At 40.5% G+C, this 23,431-nt stretch overlaps 1 protein-coding gene across 2 annotated transcripts; it reads right to left on the bottom strand.

The window, feature by feature from the left end:
* Positions 1–504: 504 nt before the first annotated feature.
* wdyhv1 (WDYHV motif containing 1) lies at positions 505–14,697 on the bottom strand. Of its 2 annotated transcripts, none has more exons than XM_020513413.2 (6): positions 14,383–14,697; positions 11,928–12,027; positions 8,514–8,564; positions 3,894–4,042; positions 2,188–2,312; positions 505–1,092 (listed from the first exon to the last, which is right to left on the bottom strand). In XM_020513413.2, the coding sequence occupies exons 1-6, from the start codon at positions 14,475–14,477 to the stop codon at positions 983–985; spliced, it is 630 nt and encodes a 209-aa protein (XP_020369002.1). In that variant the 5' UTR covers positions 14,478–14,697; the 3' UTR covers positions 505–982. The 2 variants fall into 2 exon arrangements, with proteins under 2 accessions (XP_020369002.1, XP_048451806.1); XM_048595849.1 differs by lacking the exon at positions 14,383–14,697 and adding an exon at positions 14,183–14,283.
* Positions 14,698–23,431: the final 8,734 nt, after the last annotated feature.

Here is a 23,431-nt window from a genome sequence, read left to right as displayed (position 1 = left end):
TAGGCCTGAAACGTCAGTCTTCCTGCTCCTATGATGCTGCTTGGCCTGCTGTGTTCATCCAGCTCTACATCTTGTTGTCTGAGTTTCATGAGGGATATGGACAGAGTAGATGTCGAGTAACTTTTTCCGTTCGTAGAAGAATTGAGAAAAAGCTGCCTGAGAATGTGGTGGTGCCAGATTCAACTGCAGCTTTCAAAAGTCAATTGCATAAGTACCTGAAGATAAGATATTTGCAGGGCTAGAGGAAATGGCAGAGAGTCAGACCACCTAAATTGTCCTTTAGACAGCACAGGCCTGATGGACTGAATGTGCTCCTTTTATACTGTAGATATCTATGATCTAACACCAATTTCAGATCGAGTTTCAATGGGGAAACACATCTAATAAGGTGTGTATCTCCCATGACCATCCCGCACAATTTATCAGGTCATCTCAACTCCTGTAACAAAACATAGACAAATGCTATCTGGTAAATATTAACAGTATAAATAACAGAAAACAATCTTTAAGCTTTAAAAAGATTTTTATTGAACTATTTTGCTTTGTGGATTAACAATATTCTGCAGGATTCTACACTGATCAGATATGATTGGTGTTCTTTATTCGTGATATTAATGTATGAAGAAGGAACAGTCTCAATGAATAAAGATATAGCATGTGTCTATAGTAAACAGTTCATTACATTCTCTCCTTCTTATGTTAAGGATTCATTCTTAAGTAATGTTTCTGATTTGAGAGGTCGGCAGAATCACCACTTCCAGCATCAAGTTTGAATTTGATTTTCTTTAGTATCCACCTCTCTCTCTCTCTCTCTCTCCCCTCCATTCTTGTCATCGTGTGTTCTCTTTACTGCCCATTTTGAGGATTTTGGAAACTTCAACACCAAGATGCTGCTTCTTGAAGGATTATTAATGTCTGTTATGCAGTTCTTCTCATAGGGCAAGGACTAAAACTGGAATCTTTGTGGTTTTTCTTTCAAATATTATAACTTTGAACTTCCGAATTGTTGGACAAATTCTGGAAAGGTATAGACATCACCCCATCCGATGGTACGAGTCATACTGATAAAATCATCCAAGTTCATCTTTGACTCTAAATTTGAACCAAGGTCACAAATTAAGTGATGCAAGTTTTAAAAGACAAAGCACCAAAATTGCTAACAACCTATTATAATGATCTTCCAGCCATTGGAACAGATGTTCCTTATTTAATTTATCAAAAATCTTAATGATTTTACAATCCCCTATTAAATGTACTCTTAACCCAAACATCAAATAGCATTTTACCATGAGAAATGAAAATGTCAACAACTCTTCAGCCGTCATGAACATGCCAGAAATTTGACCTTATAGTCACATCACCTCAGGGAACATAACATTACCTCAAGAATACACCATCCAAAAAAGTGAGGGCAGGGTCCATCATTGACCAGAAACTTAATCGGACCATGAACTGGACACATCAATTTTGTCAATTTGCTACACAATTGGGTTGGAGGCTAGGAATTCTGTGGTGACTAACTCTCCTTCTGATTCCCCAAAGCCTGCTAGCAGTGTACAAGTAACTAGTGTGATGGAATACGGTGCTGGAGAGCAGCAGCTCTAACAACAGTTGAAAAGCTCGATATTGTCCCAGACCTAGCAGCCTGCTTGACGGCATCCCATCTATCGTAATCAAAATTCGATCCTTTTACCACTAATGTGCAGTGGCAGCAGTGTGTACCATACACAAGATGCACTGCAGCAAATTGTTAAGATTCGTTCTCCGGCAAAACATTTACCATCTAGAAAGACAACAGCAGCAAATACATAGAAACACTGTCACCTGCAAGTTACCTTCCAAGCCACACACTATCCTGACTTGAAAATATATCATCATAACTTCACTGTCATTGGGTCAAATTGGGGAAATCTCATCCAAACAACATTGTGGGTGTCCCTAAACCACGGACTACAGCAGTCAGGAAGGCAACCCACCACCACCTTCTCAAGTGCAGTTAAAGACAGACAATGTAAATTGGCATAGCCAACAACACCCACATCCCATGAACCAGTAAGAGTGTGTAGCTGTTGACACATTTAAGTTTCAACCATAAGCCAGACCAAACTTGTAAACTCCATTAGAAAACATGCAGTACCTGGTTTTGATGCATCGTGTAAAGTTTTAAACACATCTTCTTTCACTAACCTGCTGTTTGAATACAAGGATATGGAGGAGGAGGCATGCGCCACATTCCGTTAACATCTTTCATATGAGATCGATCTGAAGCGAATGTCTTCAGGTACAGATCTGCTCGTAGTACTCTCAATTTTCTGAGCAAGGACAACAATACCATTTGTTGAATTATATTTTTCATGGTTTTGTTTTCTCTCTGCCCTGATCTTTTTTTCATCTCAAATATTTTTCTCTGTCAGGTCAAAGGCTTACAGAACCCAAGATAGAAGGAAACTATCTGTCACTTCTGCATTGATTCACTGTGGAAGATTGAAGTGATGTGAAAAAGGGACCACTAAATTCATCAGAATCAAAGTGGCCTCCACTTACAAAGGTGCATTGATATGGTCCAGAGGACAATTTTCAGTGCAATTCTTCATCTTAACCACAGGAGGCTTCACACACTTGGGAGCTCACAAGAATGAAATGTTGCAAGAATAGGGGCAAAGTCAAGAGGGCAGCAAAATAGCAGGAATGTCATTCAAAGGAAAGATGGCAGAAGCCGTTGTTAGTTGGAGATTTGCCTTCTTTTTTTCATTTCTCTCTATTCAGAATATTTTTCTTACTATCTTGATATTCACCCAACCCTTGTCAAGTCTGGCTCCCTGGGTGACATACTTCCCTCTCAGTTTTAAAGTTATGGGTTCAAATCCCACACTGGAGAGCAAAGCTTCAGGCTGACAGTCCCATTGATGTTCAGAGAGAGTGCTACACTGTCAGAAGTGCTGTATAGAGGACTGTCTTAATCTGAAGTCTTGTCAATTCCCTCAGATGTAAAAGCTTCTGTTATTTCAGGAAAATCAGAAGTGCTGGTGGTGCAATGATAGCATCCCTAATTCTGGGTGAGAAGGGCTGGGTTCAAGTCCCACCTGTGTAATAATATGTCTGAACAGGCTGATTAAAAAACAGAAGCATTATCCCTGGTGTCTTGGTGTCCCTCAATCAAGATAACTAAAAACAAATTATCTGTTAATATTATTGTGTTGCTGCTTATAACCGCTTGTTGTGCATCAATTGACTAATGTATTTCCTATATTACAGCAGTGACTCCAATTTAAAAAGTAATTAATTAATCATTAAGAACTTGTGGGCATCTTGAGTTAATGATTCCTTGCTGCCATATGGTTTGATGGTCTATGGCAAATGTATCCTACAGTACCCTTGCCAAGTAGCCACTCTTTTACGCATGGGCTTAGACCGTTGCCCTCGTCAATTATTTGGGCATGGGTCATCAGCAACAAACACAACTCACTTCTCACTCACAGGACCACAGGAACAGATGGAGGCCATTCAGCCCCTCAAGCCTATTTCAACATTTCGTGAGATTATGGTTGATCAGTGATTGAAAACTGTCTACCCCACTTTCACCCATTTTCATTTCATTCAATTCACAAAAGTGCATCAATCTCAGATTTAAAATTTACATTGATCTGGCTAGCCATTTGCAGAAGAGAGTTTTAAAATTCTTCCTTTGCATGTAGAAGCATTTTCAATTCACTCCTTTGGGGCTTGGCTCTAATATACAGGCCACAAGGTTGAGCTTTATTCTTTAGGACTATCGTATTTTCCAGGTGATTCTCTCCACGGTTAGTAATGGTCATAAAATTTTCTACTCTGAACACTGAAAAACTGTGCAGAACTAATAGGAGGAACACCTCTTAAACAGTAGCTTGTCTCACCTTCTAAAAGCTGGTCTGATGAGATCTTCAGATCTGAAGGCTTCTTTCACGTAAGTATCGAAAGGACATGGAAATGGGAGTGTTGTATCCAGGTCATAGACCTCACAGTGCTGTCCTCCACAATCATGAAGTAGGATAACATGGTAATCCTAGTTTAAAACACATTATTATTGAAGTTTGCTCTACCAGCATATCAGGTTACAAAATCTATATTTGGTATTACACGTTTATGAATTATATACTATCGTAACACATACGTATCTGGTTTTTCTGACATCAAAATATCCATATCATTTGCATGACTAAAAGTCACAATTATCACAGGAGCAAATGCAGACACTTGGTCCAGCCACACCCAAATTTTAAAATTCGATTTTTTAAATATTCTTTCATGGTGAGTATCACCAGCTCAGCATTCATTACTCATCCTTAATTGCCTTTGAGAAGCCCACTGTTTTGAATGGCTGCAGTCCATCTGGTATAGATACATCCACAGTACTGTTGTTATGTTAAAATCCCTCCATAGTCTTGCCCCTCTCTATCTCTATTCTCTTCCAACCTTACATCCCTCCGAGGTATCAGCGTTCATCCAATCTGGGCTCTTGCACTTATCCAATTTTAACTCCTCCATTAGTAGCCTTGCCATCAGCAAGGCCCTAAGCTCTGCAATTTTCTCTGCAAACCTCTCCATTTCTCTCCCTCTCTCCTCCTTTAAGATCCTTCTAACAACCTTCCTCTTTCATAAACGTTTTGATCCCCTGTTCTAATATCTTCCTATCTGGCTCATTGCCAATTTTTGGCTGAGAATCCTTCCTGTGAAGAAGTGTTTTGAGATGTTTTACAATGTTAAAGGCACTATATAAATGTTATTGGTTGAGGGTGGAAGGTTTGCCAAGCTGTAACAAAAATTGCTCACTCAGCTTTCATTACTCCCCAGGCATCTTTAGAGATTCACCTGAACAGGTAGATGGGACCTCTATATGATATACATAGGTTTATACAAACTGATGTTGTGAAACATGTCTATATTTTATCTTTGCACATAAACTTTAGGTAGGCCAAGAAGAATTAAAGCTGTGTTGATTATTCTGCATTGAGGTGTCAGTCTAAATTGTGGATTTCAATTGGCAGTCATCTGGCTGGGTTCTCAATTAATTTTGCCTGAGTTATGTCATACACAAGATGGAATTCTATTTTGTGTTACAACAATACAACCAGTTATACATATAAAGTACCTTTAATGTGATGAAATGTCCCAAGGCTCTTCACAGGAGCATTTTAAAATAAAGTATGGCCCCAAGCCACACTCAGATGACCTAAAGCTAGGCCAAAAAGATGAGATTTAAAGACTGTCTTTAAAAGCAACATAGCAAGAGGGAGAGGTGTACAGAGGGAATTGCAAAGCATGATGAAGACAAGGCCAGCAAAGACGGAGTGATGAAAATCCAGAATGCATATGAAGCCACAATTAGGGGAGCACAGGTTTCAGGAGTGTTGTGGGTTGGAAGAGGTTGAAAAGATAGGAAAAGGATGAGACCATGGAAGTGCTGAAGATAAGAATGAGAAATTTAAAGATTTTGCCTGACCAAAAGACAACATAGGCCAGCGAGCACAAAGAAAATAGGTGAATAGGACCAGATGCAAATTTGGACAGGGCAGCAGAATGTTGGATAATGTCAATTTTATTGAAGGTAGAATTTGGGAGGCCAGCCAGGAGTGTATTGCAATAGTTGAAAATAGAGATAACAAAGGTATGAAAGAGGGTTTCAGCAGCAGATGAGCTCAGGCAGGGTTGAAGTTGGAAGATGTTACAGTGGTGCAAATAAATGGTGTCACCAATGGTGCAAATAGGAGGTTGGAAGCTCATCTTAGGCAAATATGATATCAGTGTTGTAAACAGATTGGCTCAGAGTGTTATCAGGACAGCAATGGAGTCAGTGGCTATTAAACAGAGCTTTGAGCAGGGTCTGAAACGATAGCTTCAGTCTTCTCAATATTCACTTGGAAGAAATTTCTGCTCATCCGGTACTGAATGTCAAATAAGCAATCTGATAATTGAGCAAAGTTGGAGGATTTGAAAGAGGCAATTGTGGGATAAACTGGGATATTGTCAGGTTAGGTGTAAATGCAAATCCCTTGGCTTTGGATGGTGTTATCAGGAGAGGATAACAGGTAGGAGGGAGCCAAGGACAGATGCTTCTTCAAGAGCCAGTTAAAAGTCCAAGAAAAGTCCTTGAAGAATCTTGAATCATCCTATTTTGTTTCATAACAGCTCAAATTATTCTTGAGCACTGTATTGTTATTTGCTCTGGTTTATTTTTATCTTGGCAAACTACCAGTCTAACTCCAACTTCCCTTTAGTCTCCAAAATGCACAAACATTGTTGACTTCCAAATCTGTGTCTGTTTTCCCCATATCTTCATGGCTCAATGTCTCGAATATGAATTCTGTCCTGCCAGAGTGCTGAAGCTACCCTCTGGAGCCATAGTCTATTCCTCTCCTCATCAATCTCAGCTTCTCTGTGTCTTCAATGTGGGACAGCCCAGTGGGATAGACCTCATTTCATTCCACTCCGACCTAACCATCTATATTATCAACAACCTTCTCTGTACAATCCTGCATTGCTATTATCTAAATAAAGATATATTGGCATTGGACACATTTCAGAGAGGTTCACTAGGTTAATCCCAGATATGAAGGGATTTTCTAATGAGGATAGGTTGAGTAGATTGGCCTTGTACTCATTAGAGTTGAGAAGAATTACAGGAGATCTTATTGTATGATATAAGATTCTTAGAGGTCTTCACATCATACATGTGGAGAGCTTGCTTCCTTTTGGTTGGAGAGTCTAGGATTAGAAGCCATAATCTCAAAGTAAGAGGTTGTTCATATAAGACAGAGATAAGGAGGAATTTCTTCTCTCAGAGGGTAGTGAATCTGCAGAATTCTTTACTGCAGAGAGGCTGGATCATTAGCACTATTCAAGGCTGAAAATGACAGCCAGATTTCCATTTAGTAAGAGAATCAAGGGTTATGAGGAAAAAGCAGGAAAGTACCTCTGAGGATTATCTGATCAGTCATGACCCCATTGAATGACAGAGCAGACTTGATGGGCTGAATGGCCTACATCTGCTCTTAGATCTTACGATATCTAATACTTGTTATGCGAGGAGAAACTTCTACTCTGGCACCATTTCGTTGATCTGAAGTGTTATTTACACATTTAAATACCTCAGAACTCCCTTCACCAAAGAATCTATTCTTGGTGGCTTCCTCATCTACTTTCTGATCCGCGGTAACATTATGCAAAGGCATAGTGTCACTATCTATATGAATATTAGCTCAGCTCTGTCTTCTACCACTTGTCTTAACCCATTTGTTGGCCTGTATTTTCTGCCATCCAGTCTTGGATGCAAAGCAATTTAGTCCACTTAAACACTAAGAAAACCAAACTATCACCTTTGGAGCCCATTACAAACTGTAGCTTCCCACCAATTCCAACCACATTAACCCTCTTACCTGCTATCCTCTCCTGATAACACCATCCAAAGCCAAGAGATTTGCATTTACACCTAACCTGACAATATCCCAGTTTATCCCACAATTGCCTCTTTCAAATCCTCCAACTTTGCTCAATTATCAGATTGCTTATTTGACATTCAGTACCGGATGAGCAGAAATTTCTTCTAAGTGAATATTGAGAAGACTGAAGCTATCGTTTCAGACCCTGCTCAAAGCTCTGTTTAATAGCCACTGACTCCATTGCTGTCCTGATAACACTCTGAGCTAATCTGTTTACAACTCTGATGTCACATTTGCCTAAGATGAGCTTCCAACCTCCTATTTGCACCAAAATTGCTCCAAAATCACTGTTCTAGCTTGAACCAAAAACTGTCCATTTCCACTGCTGTAACACTGCCCATCTCCCCTCTTGCTTTAGCCTATCTCCTGCCAAAACCTTCACCCATTCGTTTATCACCTTCAAAAGCAACTGTCCGTTAATCTCACATCCTTCAAACAGTTCAGCTCATCTAAAACTATCCACAATCAATCCCATACTAACTACCTCTCACCTAACACCCTGTGCTGACGTACAACTGCTTCTAGAACCACAAGGCCTCAAACTTAAAAATCCCACCAGTCTGTTTAAATCTTTTAATGGTAAGACCTTCCTGCATCTGGAATTTTCTACAGTTCCATAATTCTCCTGGAATATCAGGTACCTCTAACTATGATTTCTGTAAATCCAGAACTCTTCTTGAGCTTCCATTGTTAGTCTTATTTTAAGCTGTCTCAGACCTGAACTCAGCAATTCCCTTCCTAAACTTCTCTACCTTGTTCTCTTTAAGACAATCTTTAAAGCCCACTTCTTTGAACCAGGCTTAAATCACCTCTTCCACTGTCTCTTGCTTCAGTTTGGCAACACTTTTGTGAGGCATTTTTGCTGCATTAAATACACTGTATGTACGCAAACCACTGTCATTGCTTCTGTATAAATTTATACCTAAAAGAAAACCTAGCTTGAAAAGCTTTGCCTTTCAGTAAGAAATAAAGGATTGAAAAATTCTTATGCCATTGAAAGTGTAGCTATCGATATTGATTTACAAAAGAATCACTTACCCAGATTACAGGCTGATCTCCACTGCCAGACTGCTGACTCCAGATGGGGACCTTTGTAGTAATGAAATAAATAAAACAAATTGCAAGTTGGACAAAAACAATTATTCAATTTCTTTTATTTAGCATGACAATTATGTAACCAATGTATCATGTCAGCAATATGTTGATTAGATCATTTTGGAAGATGGTGGCATGGTGGTAACGTTACTGGACTTGTAATCCAGAGGCCTGTGTTAATGCCTTTTGAATCTAATCATGGCAGCTGGTAGAATTTACAGTCAATAAATAAAATCTGGAAAATAAAGCTGGTATTTTAACCGTGAGCATGAGGAATAGTGTCTATTCTCATTAAAAACAACCATCTGGTTCATAAATGTTCTTTAGGAAAGGAAATCTGCCGTCTTTACCTAATCTGGTTTATATGTGACTCCAGACCACAGCAATGTGGTGATAAATCTTAACTGCACTCTGAATTCAGTTCAAATGCAATGAGAGAAGGGCAACAAATGCTGGCCTTACCAGCTACATGCTGGCCTTACCAACTACACCTGCATTACATGAGAGAATAAACAAAAGAAACTCATTCAAGCTGCTGTGACAACATACACTTTTTGAATTGATTTATTACTGTCACATGTATCTAGGTGCAGTGAAAAGTTTTGTTTTGTGTTCGGTACAGGCAGATCATACCAAACAAAGTACATAGGTAATTTAAGATATGTAAGAGTAAGATCTGCTGTAGACAGCTCACAAAATGTTGTCACGCTCTGACGCCATCCTGGAAGATGCGCCAATAATCTTAGCAGGTGGTTGATTATGAATCTCTCCCACTTTTAACGCCTGCCAGCAGCATCTGTTAGAAGGAATTGCAGGTTGATGCTCACATTATGAATGCACATTCCTTGGTCACCAGGTCCTCAGGTTGGATGGGTACTCAGAATTTCTAACTCAGATATAGTGACACATACCCACTACACAAGACCTCCTTCATTTCTGTTTGTACATTTTCACTAATCTGACTGAGAGAGGAGTTAAACTGGGGATCCCTCTGCTGGTTTAGTGGGGAGCTGCACTGTAGTGTTAGAATAAGCCTTTCAGAGCATGTTTATCCAAGACTCATTCTCTATTTCCATTCATCATTATTGAAAATTAACAGTGAAGTGTTTTGTATTTAATCTAACTCACTTATTTTGGGTATTGGATGATGTTAATGTGCTGAATAAGCAGAGAGTTCACTGAATGTGTAATGTACAAGTTCATAGATCTAAGAGCACAGGTAGCTATTCAGGTCATTGTATCTGTGCAATCTCTTTGAAAGACCTATCCAATTAGTCTCACATTCACTGCCTTTCCACCATAGCCCTACAAATACTTTCCATTCATGATTTTAGCCAATTGCCTTTTGAAAATTTTCACTGGATCTATTTTCAACACCCTTTCATGCAATGCATTCTAGATCACCTAGTCATCTAGTCATTTGTAGGCTTCTACATAACTTCCTTGTTTTTGTATTTTGTTCAATGTAAAAGAAAAAGCCAAGACAAACAGCAGTAACTTGTATTTGTAGTCTGTATTCATTGTAACAAAATGCCCCAAAGCACTTCACTGGATCATTTCAAAACAAAATATTGACACCAAACCACTCAGGACAATACTGAGTCAGAAGACTGGAAGCTATGTCAAACAGGAGTGCTCATTGTCCTTGCTGCTGAGTAGAAACCAATTGATAACTGTTTTGTCCCATTGTGGTGGAAAAGAACACAAAAAAATAAGGGCAGGAATAGACCATTTGGTCCTTTGAATGTGCTTCACCATACAATATCACAGTCAATCTTATACTTTAACTCCACCTTCCTGCAGTGGTCCCAAATCTCATAAAAATCTATTATTCTCCTCAGTCTTAAATATACTTATTGACGGAGAATTTCGAAGATAGAAAATTTAAAAGATTCACAATGCTTTGAATGAGGAAATGCCTCCTCATCTCAGATTGAATAGCCAACTCTTTATCCTGAGACTATGATCTCTCATTCTTGATTCTACAGCCATGAGAAAACAGCTTCTCAACATCACTATGCCAATCCCTCAGAATTTTACATACTTCAATGAGACAACCTCTCAGTTTCAAAACTCTAGATAATACAGGCCCATTCTACTCAATGTTCTCAGGAAGGGTCACCGGACTCTGATTTCTCTTCACAGATGCTGCCAGACCTGCTCAGCTTTTCCATCAACTTCTGTTTTTGTTTCTGAATTACAGCATCGGCAGTTCTTTTGGTTCTTCTCTGTACCAACTCTGGGGCAAATATATTCTTCCTTAGGTACAGAAACCAGACTGTACATAGCACACCTAGTGTGATCTTACGAAGTACTACATAATTACAGCAAGATTTCCTTTGCCTTCTATTCTAACCTGTGTGCAATAAAAGCTAACATCCCATCTGCCTTCCCGTTAGCTTGCTGTAATTACATGTTAACTTTCTGTAATTTGTTTACAGAGTTCTTTCCATCTACTCCTCCCCACAACATTTCTCTATATATAAACATCTACCTCAACCTTAAAACATAAATCTGCTTGTACTACCCAGGTGGCTGATTTCAAATTTTACCATATAGTATTCAGTTTGATGTGTCCAGATTTTTCTCATTGTGCTGGTTAATTTTAAAGAGATAACAAAAATAAATTTAATGGAAGGATTATTGCTATTCAAACAAAATGTTTAGTTTACAATATTTGTTCTAATTACAATTACAATTATTCAGTTTCTTGGAGAACTCAGTTGGGTATCAGCCTTGGTTAAAATGGACAGCACTTGTATCTTGGAGTCAGAATGGTGTGTGTTCAAGTTCTACAGTATTGACCTGAGCACAAACTCTGTGCAATCTGGAGGGAAAACACCGCTTTTTTTGTGAATAATTTGTTTTTATGCATGCAATTTAAATAACTCAGGCTGATAACGGAGTTAGTACAGGTCAAATGGCGGGGGGGTGGGTGGGGGTGGTGGTGGGGGGGACTGTTCCCACTGGAGGAAGGAGTGAGAAGAAGAGGACACAGATTTAAAGTAATTAACAAAGCAGCAATTGAAACTTGAGGAGAAACCTTTCATGCAGCGAGTGGTTAAGATCTGGAATTTGCTGCCTGACAGCATGGTGGAGGCAAGATCAACTGAGTCATTCAACAGGAAATTGGATTATTATCTGAAAAGGAAGATTGTGCAAGTACAGGGTGAAGGTCGGTGGGTAACATGAGGTGTACTGCTTAACTGGACAGCCTGCGCAGACAGAATGGGCTAAAAGATGTCCTTTGATACTGCAACAGTTCTGTGATTCTATGATACAGGCAAAGCAGGAATTTGGTGAAATTCTTGTACCTTGGATTAATAAAATGTATATTCAATTGTAGACTGCACTTACCATCTTTTGGTCATTTGATATGAAAACAGTGTACCATTCTTCCAGAGGATATTGTCTTCTGTTCCTTATGTATTCACAAAGCTTCCATATATTTTCTTCACTAAGAACATATTTTAATATAAATGTTAACATTCATGGTAAAAATATTCACTTTTTTGTCTAAATCAAATGCTACAATTTGAAATATTCTGGGCACCGCTTTTGGGCATAGAGGCATGAATGATGTATGTATGATGCGCAGTGGAGTTGGAAAAGTCAGGACTATCCTCTTTAGAGCAGAGATGGCTAAACATAAAGTTAATACTATGGCTACAAAAGTAGGTCAGAGGCTAGAAATTTTGCAGCAAATCACTCACTTTTCAAGCTGCTCAAAGCCTGTCCACCATCAACATGGCACGTCGAGAGTGTGGTGAACACTCACCATTTACCTGGCTTGGCGCAGCTCCAACAACACTAAAGAAGCTTTACACAATCCACAGCAAAGCAGCCGCTTGATTAATATTACATCCATTACTTTTAAAGTTCATTCTCTTCACCACTGATGCACAGCAGCAGTGTGTACCATCTCCAAACAAGTCACCAGGCTCCTTTGACAGCACCTTCCAAACCCACAAACTCTCCCACTTGAAATGACAAGGGCAACAGTTGCTTGGGAATACTACCACCTGCAAGTTCCAATCCAAGCCACTTACCTACTGACATGAAACTATAACACTGTTTCTTCAAAGTTGCTGAGCCAAAATACTGGAACTGTACCCACAAACCAAGCAATGCAGCAGGTCAAGAAAGTGGCTCACTACCACATTCTCAAACGGAAATTAAGGATGGACAACAAATGCTGGCCTAGCCAGCCATCCCCATGATCAAATTTAAAAAATGACTTTTAAGATGATGAGGTTTTGGGATGGTCAATAAAAGATATTATTGTTTCTGAGAAGTGAGTCAATAGCCAGAGGTTGTAAATTTAAACTTATTAGTTAATGAGGCAGAGGGGCATGAGGAAAATATTTCTACTCGCAGAGCTGTCAGATTCTGTAATGCTGAACCACAGAAAGGATTCCAAAACTAATTTTTAAAATGAGATTTTGACATGTACTTAGTGATGAGGAATTTACAGGGTTACAGACAAAAAAAAAACTCGGCTCTAGGACCAAGCAGAATAGTTTTTAAAAGAACTAGCACAAACAACAACAAGCTGTATGGCCTCCTTCAGTTCTGCAATATTCTACAATCACAAGTACAAAGTAAGTTTTGTATTCTTTTTATTTTTTGAAAGCTGCTCTTATGGCTGGACTCGGACTGTAGAGGTACTAGTGCTCTTTTGATAACTCATTTTTCTGGCCTTTGTATGAACGTAGAAGATGCCAGAAGCCTACTAAACCCAAGGGTCACATCAGAGCTGAGTCTGGACCTGTCTTTCCACATGTGAAAATGAAATATGCTGCTTGGGAATGGAGACTCAAAGAAAAATAATACAAGTTGTCTGCAAAATTGAATTTACAGTCTATTAGAATAATGCTGAAAGCAGTTGAATATTTTCAATCATAGTTTAACTGCTTAACTTATATAGCTTGATCAATGCTGATTGCACTTTAGCAGCATTAAAAGCCAGGTTGACTATAAACAACTGTTTAGTCCTAAAAGTAAATTATTAATAATCCTTCAAAAGAAAAAGTACATTTTTCCAATTATATTGCATATTCCTAATTTTCAGCTCAGAACAAGTGCTATTTGAATAGAAGGATCTACACTGACATAGCAGTAAGAACAAAACCATGTGAAAATCCTCCATCGATTGGTTGGAGAGCAACCGTATAGGGGAAGGCAGGTGCAGACGAATACAAAACTTACAACAACAGTTTATTTACGTACTACCCTTCAGAAAATAAAATCGCTTAAGATGTGATTATTAAATAAAATTTGAAACTTAGCACCCAGTGAAAAAAATAGAACAGGGGACCAAAGTCCTGATCAAAGAGGTAGGTTTTAAGCAGAAAAGCATAGGTTTTGGGAGGCAATACCAGAATATAGGGCCCAAACAGCTGGCCTCCCCCTAAAAGGAGAAATAAATCCAAAGCTGTCAAGATTAGGTGGTTGGTAGAAGGTAACATTTAAGGAATGTTCCAGCAAAGGAGGCCATTCAGTTCGATATATCTCGGCCGGCAATTTTGAATAAAACTGCCTAATCAATCCCACTCTCTTCCTCTGTTGTAGCGTTGCAAATTATCCTTAGAAATGTTTGTCCAATTCCTTACTGAAAGTTACTACAGTATTTGAATCGGCTTCCTCTGCGCTTTCAGGCAGTGCACGTCAGATCACAATAGCGATTTTCCTTTTAAAAAAATACACTGATGACACAACTTCCGTTTAATTTTAAGGAAAACATGCACAATTTGTGGGATCTACACCCACATTAAATAACTGAGACCATTTTTTCCCAGTAAGGCCTGCTTACCAATAACAGCTGGTGTACACACAATCCTCCTTTCGAATGGCTGAGATCTGGCTTTTACCTCCTGGGTCTAACCTCTCAGGGTTTGGGATACTCATAACAACTTCGCAATAACAACAAATTAGAAACTAAATTGCAGGATGCCTAAATTTTCATTCATCATACTAAACAGCGAATTCATTCAAACAAATCTGGCTCAAGGAAAGAACCAATGTGATTGCAACCTTAGGAACCATTCACCGGGGATTAGGATTAAAACAGGAAGCCGGAGTGGAATAGCAGGTGCACACGCAAAAGACCGCCTCGCTTGCTCAGTGACGTTTGGGGGACTGCCGGCTGCGTGCGCAACTTCCACTGCCACAATGATGCAGCTTGATTCCTTGACGCGTAAAGCTGTCAAGTTAAAACCTGTCTGCCTTTCAAAACAGTGTAAAATAATTGTGCACTTTCTTCGATTAGCAATATGAATTGCATTAGGTTGATATGGGGTGTAGGGGTTGGATTTATTCACGTTTTCCCTCAATTGCTGCTGTTAAATTTATGGATATAGTGGTGGTGTCTCTACCTCTGGCCTGGAAAATTTGGCTCAAGTCACACCTAAAGATATGATGTTCATGAACGCGTGCAAACAGGTTCATAATTTACAACTGAGTTTTGTGCCTGACACAGTGTCAAAAAGTGTGTTCAAATCACGACATTCAGAAATTTTGAGACCATATAGGGTTAGCGGGTCTTGTGTTGCAGTGGTGGTGTCCCTTCCTTTGGGCCCAGTGGTGTGCTTATTGATGTTTGCAGATTTACAGTTGAAGATTAGTTTTTGCATGAAGACTATTAAAGAAACAATTGGACCCCAGGCAATCATGCCTAAGATACTGAAACCAAAGAGAAGGTAAATCGAAATAAAAAGGAGTAGCACTGAACAAACATGGGTATTTAAGAAAATTGGAAGTTTGATGTGAACTAATGTGAAGTGATAGGTTTTGAACATGAAGAGGAGAGAAAGATGGAGAGCTTTGTATAATGTAGGAATTGCAGCAGTCAATTTGTATATAGCAAAATCTTAAACAATGTTATAATGACTGCAAAATCTGTTTTAGTGATGTTAGTGGAGAGATAAGTATCAGTCATTAATTCCACACACCCCTACAAAATAGTGCAAGGGTGAGCATTTACATTTAACTGGAGGGTAGATGAGTCCATTGTATGATGAAGATAGTACCTCCACAGTACTGCACTGGTTGACTTAGATTATATGTTCATTCTCCTGCAGTGGGACTCTGTTAGACAGGATGACTACAGCAAACTTTTTATTAACCGGTACTTATGGGATCAGGAGCGTGCTAGTTGATTAAATATTCCAGTTGATCAAGAGGTCCACATAATCAATGTAAAAACTCACACTAAATAATAGAAATGTAATGCAGGGGGTATACACATCACTGTTATACTTATTTGCAGCATAAATCACTGAAATAATAATGCAACTTTGCCTTAAATAAACCTTACTGGCGGTGAGCCCTCTCACTTACACCCTGAACTGACTACTCAGAGATTGTGATAATGCAGTAAACTTCCTATATTTGAGGTATATAATTCTTAGTGGTTTATCGAAAGTGCTGGCTTATAAGGTATTGGTTAAAACAAAGTTTGCAGTAATATTTTGGCTATCAGTAAAAAAAAAAGCATCAACTGGACTTAGTGAAAAGGGACAGTCAAAAGATTGGGGGGGGGTAAGAATTAAAAGGTACAATATTCCTTAAAAATCGGACAGCTATAGGTACCCAGTACCACTAAATTATATAGTACAGGAAGCTATTCAGCTCATTCTACTAGTGCAGTCCCTTTGAAGGACCTATCCAAATTATTCTCATTAAGCTGTTCCCCATAGCTCTGCAAATTTTTCTTCCAAGTATTTATCCAATTCCTTGTGAAACTAGCTATTGAATTCCACCATTACACACCTATTCCACCTTTTCAGGAAAATAAAGAACTCCCTAAAAGAGCACTTGGGATATGTGTGAAATTGCCTCTACTGTATAACTTAATAAAATTATGAAGATTGGGTGGAACCTTTCTCATTGGAGAGCAGGAGGTTGAGAAGTGACCTTATAGAAGTTTATAAAATAATGAGTGGTATAGATTGAGTTAATGGTGGTTGTCTTTCCCTCGGATGGAGGATTTCAAGACTAGGGGGCACACTTTTAAGGTGACAGGAGAATGATTTAAAAAAGACATGGGGGCAATTTTTTTACACACACAGTGGTTTGGGTGTGGAATGAACTTCCAGAGGAAGTGGATATGGATACAATTGCGACGTTTAAAAGGCTTTTGAATAAGTACATGAATAGGAAAGGTTTGGAGGGATATGGGCCAGGAACAGGCAGGTGGGACTAGTTTAGTTTGGGATTATGTTTGGCATGAACTGGTTGGACCAAAGGTCTGTTTCTGGCTGTATGACTCTATGACTCTATTTATGGAAATGTGATCACTGGCAAGTCCAGTGTTTGTTGCCCCTCCCAAATGTCCTTGAGAAGGTGACAGTAAGCTGTCTTCTTGATCACTGAGTGGCATGGAACGCCATATCAGAATCCAGTTAAAAGTCAACCGCATCATTATGGATCTGGAGTCACACGTAGCTCAGACAGGGTAAGGATAGCAGATTTCCTTTCTTGAAAGACAAAGTAAAATAGATTTTTTAAAAAACTATCAAATAGTTCCAAGGTCACCATTACTCAGACAATTTTTTTCACAGTTCCATTTAATACTTATTTGTCCCTACTCCTGGACAGAGAGGCTTGGGTTCAAGACCCACCTATTCCAGAGATGTGTAATAACATCTCTGAGCAAGTTGATTAGAAAACTGTGTGACAATACCATGGCCTTAGGTGTATTTTCTCCTTCTTGTGAAAAGAGGTTTTGAGCCATAGGTACTGAGCTGTCTCCTCCAAGCCAATAAAGTGTACAGCTTGTGAGGACTTGGGGATTTTTAAAAAGTTGAAAAATAGAGGCAGCATGAACAGGGGAGTCAGGCTCCCATAGAACTACAATATACAAACATTACATTGACTGTAAACATGCAAACATTCAACACTACAGTCCATTTCAATCAGTTTCTTCTGCCAACAAACACCTTCATTTTCCTTCATTAAACTCGTGACAACGCGTCAGCGATTACATTCTCTCGTCATACCATGTGTATAATCTTTAAATTAAGTGGCTTTAACAACAAATTCCATGTAGACAATATGGTATTTCTATGTTTATATTTTTCCAAAAACATTAAGGGTTTATGATCAGTATATACAATTGTCTCAGGCACATTACTGGGAACATAAATGTTGAAATGTTGCACCATCAAACTCAAGGTCTCCTTCTCAATTGTGGAATATTTCTGAAAAGGACATAGAGCCTTTTTCATTTCCTGTGAGAAAGTAGCTAAACAAATGAGACGGTTGGTAATCATGCAGATATTGTTGATTCAAACAACATTTGTAGGTGAAATAACTCCACAAAGACCAGTATCCCATCACCAAGTCACCTTTTATTTACATGTGCATAGTACATGACACTGGCCCAGCCATCACAGAGCTGGTTCCTGTAGTATAAAACTAAAGGTTTTTAAAAATGAAGCCATTTATGTCTACTAATAGTTCATTTTTCTTTTAAGGGGTTAGGGGAAGGTGTGATGATACAATGGCTTTAAGAGGTGTATTTTGCCCTGTGTCTTTTTGAAGAGAGGTTTTGAGTATAGGTGAAAAACTGCCTCCTCCAAGCTAATAAAGTAAATAGCTCATGAGGCTTGGGATTTTTTAAAAGTTAGAATAATGGAAGCAACATGAATGGGCGGAGTCAGGCTCCTACAGAACCAGAGTTTTAGTTTCACTTTCAGCAGTTGTTGGTGTTTGAAGTTGACTGTGGAAGCTGTTACATCTGTTATGGACCATATATTAAGATAGCCTAGACCCTAACTTCTTACCTTAAAAGTAAGAAGGCATTGTGTTCCAGATGCAATTTGATTGGTCAAAATTACTCGACTTTAAGCAAAATAAACTTTATTTTTGCACCAGAGTTAAAAGACAGACAAAACAAAAATAAAAAAGGCTTAACTGTAACTGTATTGAAATTCTGATATATATTTTAACTACCACTAATTAACTGTACCAATATGGTAACATCCCTTAAATACACCCTTGGTAAAAGCAAATTCTGACATGCAGTTCTATCAGCAGGAAGAGAATCCCCACTTTTAACTGTAACAGAGAGAGGACTAAGAGCTTCCACATCCAGCTTCAAGACCTCAGCAACTGCAGAAACCTAAAACTAAAAATCCTGGTTCTTTGGGAACTTGACTCCACCCATCCAGGCTGCTTCTATTGTTCCATCCTTAAAAAATCCTCAAGGCCTCACATGCTGTTTACTTTAATGGCTTTGAACAGACTGCTCGATACCTCTCTCAACCTTTCTTCACAAACAAAAAACAGGTCAAAATACCCCTTTTAAAGCCACTGTATCATCACTGTCTTGGTCATAGCAAAATACTGCATTTCTCTCTGCTGCTGGAGTTGCATGTGAGGCCATCTATTTTACTGAATTTGCCTTTGCTAAGGGGCTGTTTAAGGGATGTTACTATATTGGATCAGTTGCTGTTTAGTAGTTAAATAATCTTGTGGTTGGTTGGCTCGCCAAGCTCGTTTCTTTACCCTGCTGGGTAACGTCATCAGTGCAGCCTCCGATGAAGCACTTTTGTGTTTTCCCGCCTGTTATTTAAACTCTGATGTCCATTGAGCTGGGTTACCTCACTTCCGGTTTTCCTTCGCTGTGGAGTATATATAGGGTCTAGCTCTATGAGTTTGTTGATGGTCTTCTCACTGGAGAACCAGGCCTCTAGGAATTCCCGTGCTTGTCTCTGCTTGGCCTGTCCTAGGATCCTGGTGTTGTCCCAATCAAACTGGTGGTTTTCTTTATCCATGTGGATGGAGATGAGTGAGTATTAGTCGTGTCTTTTTGTTGCTAGTTGATGTTCATGTACCCTTGTGGCTAATTTTGTTCCTATCTGTCCAATGTAATGTTTGTTGCAGTCTTTGCAGGGGATCTTGTATGTTACGTTGGTCCTGTCCGTAGTGGGTAACGGGTCTTTGGTTCAGGTTAGCAGTTGGCGTAGGGTTGATGTGGGTTTGTGTGCTACTCTGTTGCCCAGTGGTCGTAAGAGTCTTGTGGTCAGTTCAGATATGTTCTTGATATAAGGTAGCATGATGAGTGTGTCGGGGCGTGCAGTAGCTTACTAGTGTCGTTCATGTAATAGGCATCTTCTGACTCAGCTTTTCAGGTATCCATTGTTCCACTTGGAGGAGGTACTCTTCTTCTTTTTGGCACAGTTCTGTGTTGCTGCAGTGTGTTGTTGCCCATTTAAATAGAGTTTTCATGCAACTTCATTTGTGGGTGTTAGGATGGTTGCTGTTGAAATTCGGTAATTGGTTGGTGTGTGTGGCTTTTCTGTGTACTTCTGTTAGGAATTCCCCATTGGTCCTACATTCCACCATGATGTCGAGGAATGGGAGCTGTTTGTTCTTTTCCTCTTCCTAGGTGAATCTGATCCCAGTGAGAGTGTTGTTTATTAGTTCGTGTGTCTCCTCTAGAGCTACAAATTTATTCAAAAACCTTAGTTAAATAAGCTATTATTCTGTTACGTTTTCCAATATAGTTAAAGATATACCAATTCTGCTTTCTTGTTTATGTTTTAACTGGGGTTTGGAATAAAGTATGTTTAGCTTAAAGCCGAGAAGTGTGACCAATCGAATTACATCTGGAACATAGCACCTTACACTTGCCTTTAAATAAGATAAACGTTAGTATCTAAGCTATGTCCATGATATATTTGAAGAGGGTTTGGTATGATCAATAACAACTAAGATCAATGAAAACTTATTTGAAAAGCCTTACTTGTGGGTCCACTTGTGGTGCAGTGGTAGTGTCTCCACCCCTGGACCAAGAGGCCTGGGTTCAAGTCCTACTTCCTCCAGAGGTTATATAATAACATCTCTGAACAGGTTGAGTAGAAAAAAAGGTTAAATTTAAAATAAAAATTGTAGCCTTCTTGTTGTGATTTGCATTGCCCATAATGGGCTTCGCTTGTAAGTACTCAGTTGGACACATAGATGTTTTTACAGGTGATGGTTACTAGTTTAAAATGAAAGGGTAAAGCCCTCCTGTCACCCTGGTTCAATTTGAAATGGTGTCAATGAAATTGTCCAAAAGATTTTACAGTACTGACTTTCTCATGACCATTCACACACTCCATTCCCTCCAAGCCAACAGATGTGCTAAATGCTCCTTTTACTCATGACCCCCTCCAATGAGGACAGGAACCATTTGGTCCTGATGGAACCCAAACTGAGCATCAATGAGCAGGTTGTTGTTTAGTAAGTGTCACTTGATACCACAGTTAATCTTCCATCACTCTGCTAATGATTGAGAGCATGCTGAAGCACAGCATATATCTGGACAGTCTTCCACATGGTCAGGTAGACGCTACCACTATGTAGGGGCAAATTACTGAAGATGCTGGAATCTGTACTGAAAACAAAAAATGCTTGAAATCACAGCGGGTCAGGCAGCATCCATGGAGAGAGAGCAAACTAATGTTTCAAATCTAGACGACTGTTCATCAGAGCTGATGTGAAGTGGGCACACTTCACATCAGCCCTGATGAAGACTCATCTGGACTCAAAACATTCACTTTCTCTCTTTCCATGGATGCAGCCTGACCCACTGTGATTTCCAGCATTTTTTGTTTTCAGATGCTAGCACTATCTGCACTGGAACAACTTGGCTAAGGATGTTGCTTGTTCTGGGGGACAAGACTTCAGTACTGTTGGTGGAAATTTGTCAGGGTTCGTAGCCTTTGCAGTAGCCAACGTCTTCAGTTGCTTCCTGATATCGTATGGAATGAATCAAATTGACTGAAGAGTGGGGATCTCATGACGAGTTGGAGATGGATCATCCACTCAACACACCTTGCTGAAACATATTGCGAATGCCTCACTATCTTTGCACTGATGCAATGTGCTACTGCATTACTGAAGAGAGATAGTAGGAACTGCCAATGCTGGAGAATCTGAGATAACAAGGTGTAGAGCTGGATGAACACAGCAGGCCAAGCAGCATCAGAGGAGCAGGAAAGCTGACATTTCGGGTCTGGACCCTTCTTCAGAAATGGGGGAGGGGTAGGGGTAGGGGATTCTGAAATAAATAGCGAGAGAGGGGGAGACGGATGGAAGATAGATAAAGGAGCGGATGGTGGAGAGGAGACGGACAGGCCAAGGAGGCTGGGATGAAGCCAGTAAAGGTGAGTGTGGGTGGGGAGTTAGGATGGGGGTAGGTCAGTCAAGGGAAGATGGACAGGTCAAGGAGGCGGGAATGAGCTGGTAGGAGGTGGGGGTGGTGTTGAGGTGGGAGGAGCGGATAGGTGGGAGAAAGGACGGACTGGTTAGGGAGGCGGGGATGAGCTGGGCTGGTTTTGGGATGCAGCTGGGGGCGAGGAGATTTTGAAGCATGTGAAATCCACATTGATACCATTGGGCTGCAGGGTTCCCAAGCAAAATATGAGGTGCTGTTCCTGCAATCTTCGGGTGGCATCGTTGTGGCACTGGAGGAGGCCCAGGATGGACGTGTCGTCCAAGGAATGGGAGGGGGACTTGAAGTGGTTCGCGACTGGAATGTGCAGTCGTTTGTTGCGAACCGAGTGTAGGTGTTCCACAAAGCGGTCTCCAAGCCTCCGCTTGGTTTCCCCGATGTAAAGGAGGCCACATCAGGAACAGCGGATACAGCATACCACATTAGCAGATGTGCAGGTGAACATCTGTTTGATGTGGAAGGTTTTCTTGGGGCCTGGGATGGGGGTGAGGGGGGAGGTGTAGGGGCAGGTGCAGCACTTCCTGCGGTTGCAGGGAAAAGTGCTGGGGACGGTGGGGCTGGTGGGGAGTGTGGAGCGGACAAGGAAGTCACGGAGACAGCAGTCCCTCCGGAAGGCAGATAAGGGTGGGAAGGGAAAAATGTCCTTGGTAGTGGGGTCAGATTGCAGGTGGCAGAAGTGACGGAGGATGATGTGTTGGATCTGGAGGTTGGTGGGGTGATACGTGAGGACGAGGGGGATTTTGTTTTTGTTGTTATTGCGGGGAGGGGGTGTGAGGGATGAGTTACGGGAAATGCGAGAGATGAGGTCGAGGACGTTTTCGACCACTGTGGGGGGGATATTGAGGTTCTTTAAAAATGAGGACATCTGGGATGTCCAGGAGTGGAATGCCTCATCTCGGGAGCAGGAGTAGATGCGGTGGATGCGAAGGAATTGGGAATAGGGGATGGCATTTTAGCAGGAAGGTGGTTGAGAGAAGGTGTATTCTAGGTAGCTGTGGGAGTCAGTAGGCTTGAAATAGATATCTGTTTCCAGGTGGTTGCCCGAGATGGAAACAGAGAGGTCCAGGAAGGTGAGAGAGGTATCGGGGATGGTCCAGGTGAACATAAGGTTGGGGTGGAAGGTGTTGGTGAAGTGGATGAACTGTTTGAGCTCCTCGTGGGAGCACGAGGCGGCGCCGATACATGACTGAAGATAGATTCAGAGATAGTAGGAACTGCCGATGCTGGACAAACTGAGATAACAAGGTGTAGAGCTGGATGAGCACAGCGGGCCAAGCAGCATCAGAGGAGCAGGAAAGCTGACGTTTGGGGTCTGGACCCTTCTTCCCAAAACATCAGCTTTCCTGCTCCTCTGATGCCGCTTGGCCTGCTGTGTTCATCCAGCTCTACACCTTGTTATCTCATTACTGAAGATAGCTGTGGAACTTCCTCCAGAAACATCGGCACGGTGGCGACCAGTGATCACGTGACATCACCAGCCTTGGATTGGCGGAGATACTGACCAATGGGAGTGAAGAAGGGGCGGGGCTCAGTCCCTGATCAACTCCCGGCAAAACAAAATGGGAAGCTGGGCCGCTAAATTAAATCAATCCGCGCTAAGACAAGAGTAGGCGATTCAACCTTTCGATAGGAAATAAAT

Source organism: Rhincodon typus, chromosome 4 (assembly GCF_021869965.1).
Source record: "Rhincodon typus isolate 14 chromosome 4, sRhiTyp1.1, whole genome shotgun sequence".
Lineage (NCBI taxonomy): Eukaryota > Metazoa > Chordata > Chondrichthyes > Orectolobiformes > Rhincodontidae > Rhincodon > Rhincodon typus.
The sequence above is the reverse complement of the archived record's forward strand: the minus strand, read 5'-3'. Positions and strand labels throughout refer to the sequence as shown.

Bases quoted from the DNA above. Each gene is read 5' to 3' on its own strand.
- wdyhv1 (XM_020513413.2), bottom strand. From the start codon at position 14,477: ATGAGTATCCCAAACCCTGAGAGGTTAGACCCAGGAGGTAAAAGCCAG. The intron at 12,028-14,382 runs GTAAGCAGGCCT...ATATGTTCTTAG, and splicing joins GTGTACACCAGCTGTTATTG to TGAAGAAAATATATGGAAGC. The intron at 4,043-8,513 runs GTAAGTGATTCT...GTTTTAAACTAG, and splicing joins GAGATCAGCCTGTAATCTGG to GATTACCATGTTATCCTACT.